This window comes from Medicago truncatula, chromosome 4 (assembly GCF_003473485.1).
Source record: "Medicago truncatula cultivar Jemalong A17 chromosome 4, MtrunA17r5.0-ANR, whole genome shotgun sequence".
NCBI classification, from domain to species: Eukaryota; Viridiplantae; Streptophyta; class Magnoliopsida; order Fabales; family Fabaceae; genus Medicago; species Medicago truncatula.
The window spans coordinates 40,537,629-40,539,892 of record NC_053045.1 but is presented as its reverse complement, the minus strand read 5'-3'; the positions used below and the strand labels follow the sequence as shown (position 1 = coordinate 40,539,892).

At 32.8% G+C, this 2,264-nt stretch overlaps 1 protein-coding gene across 1 annotated transcript; it reads left to right on the top strand.

Moving 5' to 3' along the window:
- Window positions 1-499: 499 nt before the first annotated feature.
- On the top strand, window positions 500-1,943 carry LOC11445076 (BOI-related E3 ubiquitin-protein ligase 1). Its single transcript, XM_003607801.4, has 3 exons — window positions 500-811; window positions 896-1,202; window positions 1,344-1,943. The coding sequence occupies exons 1-3, from the start codon at window positions 753-755 to the stop codon at window positions 1,857-1,859; spliced, it is 882 nt and encodes a 293-aa protein (XP_003607849.1). The 5' UTR covers window positions 500-752; the 3' UTR covers window positions 1,860-1,943.
- The last annotated feature ends 321 nt before the right edge of the window (window positions 1,944-2,264 follow it).

The window sequence follows — 2,264 nt, the reverse complement described above, 5'->3', positions numbered from 1 at the left end:
TCCTAAAAGACTACGATTCATTCAAACCCTAAACCTTCATTCTACAGTTCTTACTGACTTGAACGTCGAAGTGTCTGCATGTACACACACTCTCTATCGTTTCAAAAGCTCACAAAACCTAGAACAGCCACACCAGACGTCTCTTCTTTGATCAGGTACAATCACATACATTTAATAATGTGTTTAAAAAATACTTTATCCGATCAAACTTATAAGTAAAAAAAAAAACTTTTTAAATTCATTAAATAAATTAATATATCCAATCATATTTATATATCTGATACATTAATTATTGAATATAATTAAAAAATTGTTTTTTACCTATAAACGTGAGCGAATGAACAACATGAATTGTCTATTAAAGGTTTACCAATTAATCTCTTAAGCTTTTAACTTAGTAAACTAAAAGTATAAGTTTATAGATTACTAGGTAGATTTCTCTCTATCCAAGGATGTTATGAGTTTTGACTTATTCTACCCTCTAAAGTAGAGCCAAAAAGCCTTAAATAAACGAGACTTATTCACTGCGCTGCCTGATTCCCGACTCATCTGCCAGCCCAAGTGCATGCTTTGTTATTAGCACTCCATTATATATACTCCTTTTTCTAATTAAGAAACCCATTTTGTTTCCCCATTCATATTCTCTTTTGTATAATATCACAAGCAACCAAACTCATATTCATAACATCTCACTCACAAATCACAATACCAATACCAAACAAACTCTCTTCTCTTCATTCTTCTCAATTCTCATGGCAGTTGAACCTCCTCACATGAATTTCTTCTCTCCACAGTCACAAATCAATCACAGGTAATTATTTTCTTTACCTTCAATTTTCTTATATTATATATATATATATAGCTTTAACACTTTTCCTCTGTTTTTCTTCTTCAGAGATATAACCAAATTCAATCAACAATTCTATAATGCTTCCATGAATGGTGCTATTCACATGCCTATGTCTTCAACAATCCCTGAATCGTTCTTTCCTTTTCATCAACCATCTTTCTGTGAACCAAAAGCTGATAGTACTGTCACCTATCACATCCCTGATTCAAGGAAGCGTTTCAGAGATTCCACTGAAGAATCATACACTCAGAAAAATATCAAACTCTCATCTCAACCTTCCTTTGTTGATCAGAATCTCCTTTATCATCTCCAAAATCAACAATCTGAAATCGATCTCTTCATTGCTCAACATGTAAGCAATTAATTCATCTTTCACTTTTTTTATTTTGTTCAAGGAAAAAGAAACTGTTAAAAGGAAGTTACAGATTTATTGCTTAGATTTTGTGATTATGGTTAATTATTACTAATGAATACTTCATTTGTTAATTAACAGACAGAGAGAGTGAGAATGGAGATAGAAGAGCAAAGATTGAAGCAATCAAGAATGCTACAAGCGGCAATCCAAGAAGCAGTAACAAAGAAACTGAAGCAAAAAGAAGAAGAGATTCAGAGAATGGAGAAACAAAATCTAATGCTTCAAGAAAAAGCGAAAACACTGATTATGGAGAATCAGATTTGGAGAGAAATGGCTTTGACAAACGAATCTGCTGTAAACACGTTACGTAACGAATTAGAACAAGTTCTGGCGCATGTTGAGAATCACCGTAACGATGACGATGCAGCGTCGAGTTGTGGAAGTAACCACCATGTCAAGGAGGAGGTGGTGGTGGAAGAAGCGTCATCGCCGGTGGTTGGGAAGTTGTGCAGCGGTTGTGGGGAAAGGGAGTCAGTAGTGCTGTTACTGCCATGTAGGCATTTGTGTTTGTGTACAATGTGTGGGACCCACATTCGTAATTGCCCTCTTTGTTTCTCTGGAATTAATGCTAGTGTTCATGTAAATTTTTCTTAGTTTAATCTTTTAGTTTTAACATTCATTGTGAATTTTGAACCATATAATTTTTTTTTGGTTATAATAGATGCATTTAAATTTGAATTTGATGTTGATTTTTAGTGCTTTTTAATGTGTTACATGCATGACGTAATTTTCTCATCGATTTACTTTCATTATTTGAAACCGTCAATAACTCTATTCCGGACGTGGAGATTAAGTAAGTGTAAAAAGATTTTTTTTGAGAGGAGAAAGTGAAAGATATAGGAGGGACACACGATTCAAAATTAAAAGATTAGGTTAATTATTTGTTATTTAGTCAAAAACAACAAATAATTTTTTTTGAGAGATACTATTAGTAAACTTTTTATTTAAACGGATTAGCATAAAGAATTGAAATTAGATTTAATTAGTGGTACTATTGTA

What these genes read in the sequence shown, in the direction of transcription:
- LOC11445076 (XM_003607801.4), top strand. Translation starts at nt 753, where the DNA reads ATGGCAGTTGAACCTCCTCACATGAATTTCTTCTCTCCACAGTCACAA. An exon ending in CAGTCACAAATCAATCACAG is followed by an intron (nt 812 to 895) that starts GTAATTATTTTC and finishes TTTCTTCTTCAG; the next exon opens with AGATATAACCAAATTCAATC. An exon ending in ATCTCTTCATTGCTCAACAT is followed by an intron (nt 1,203 to 1,343) that starts GTAAGCAATTAA and finishes GTTAATTAACAG; the next exon opens with ACAGAGAGAGTGAGAATGGA.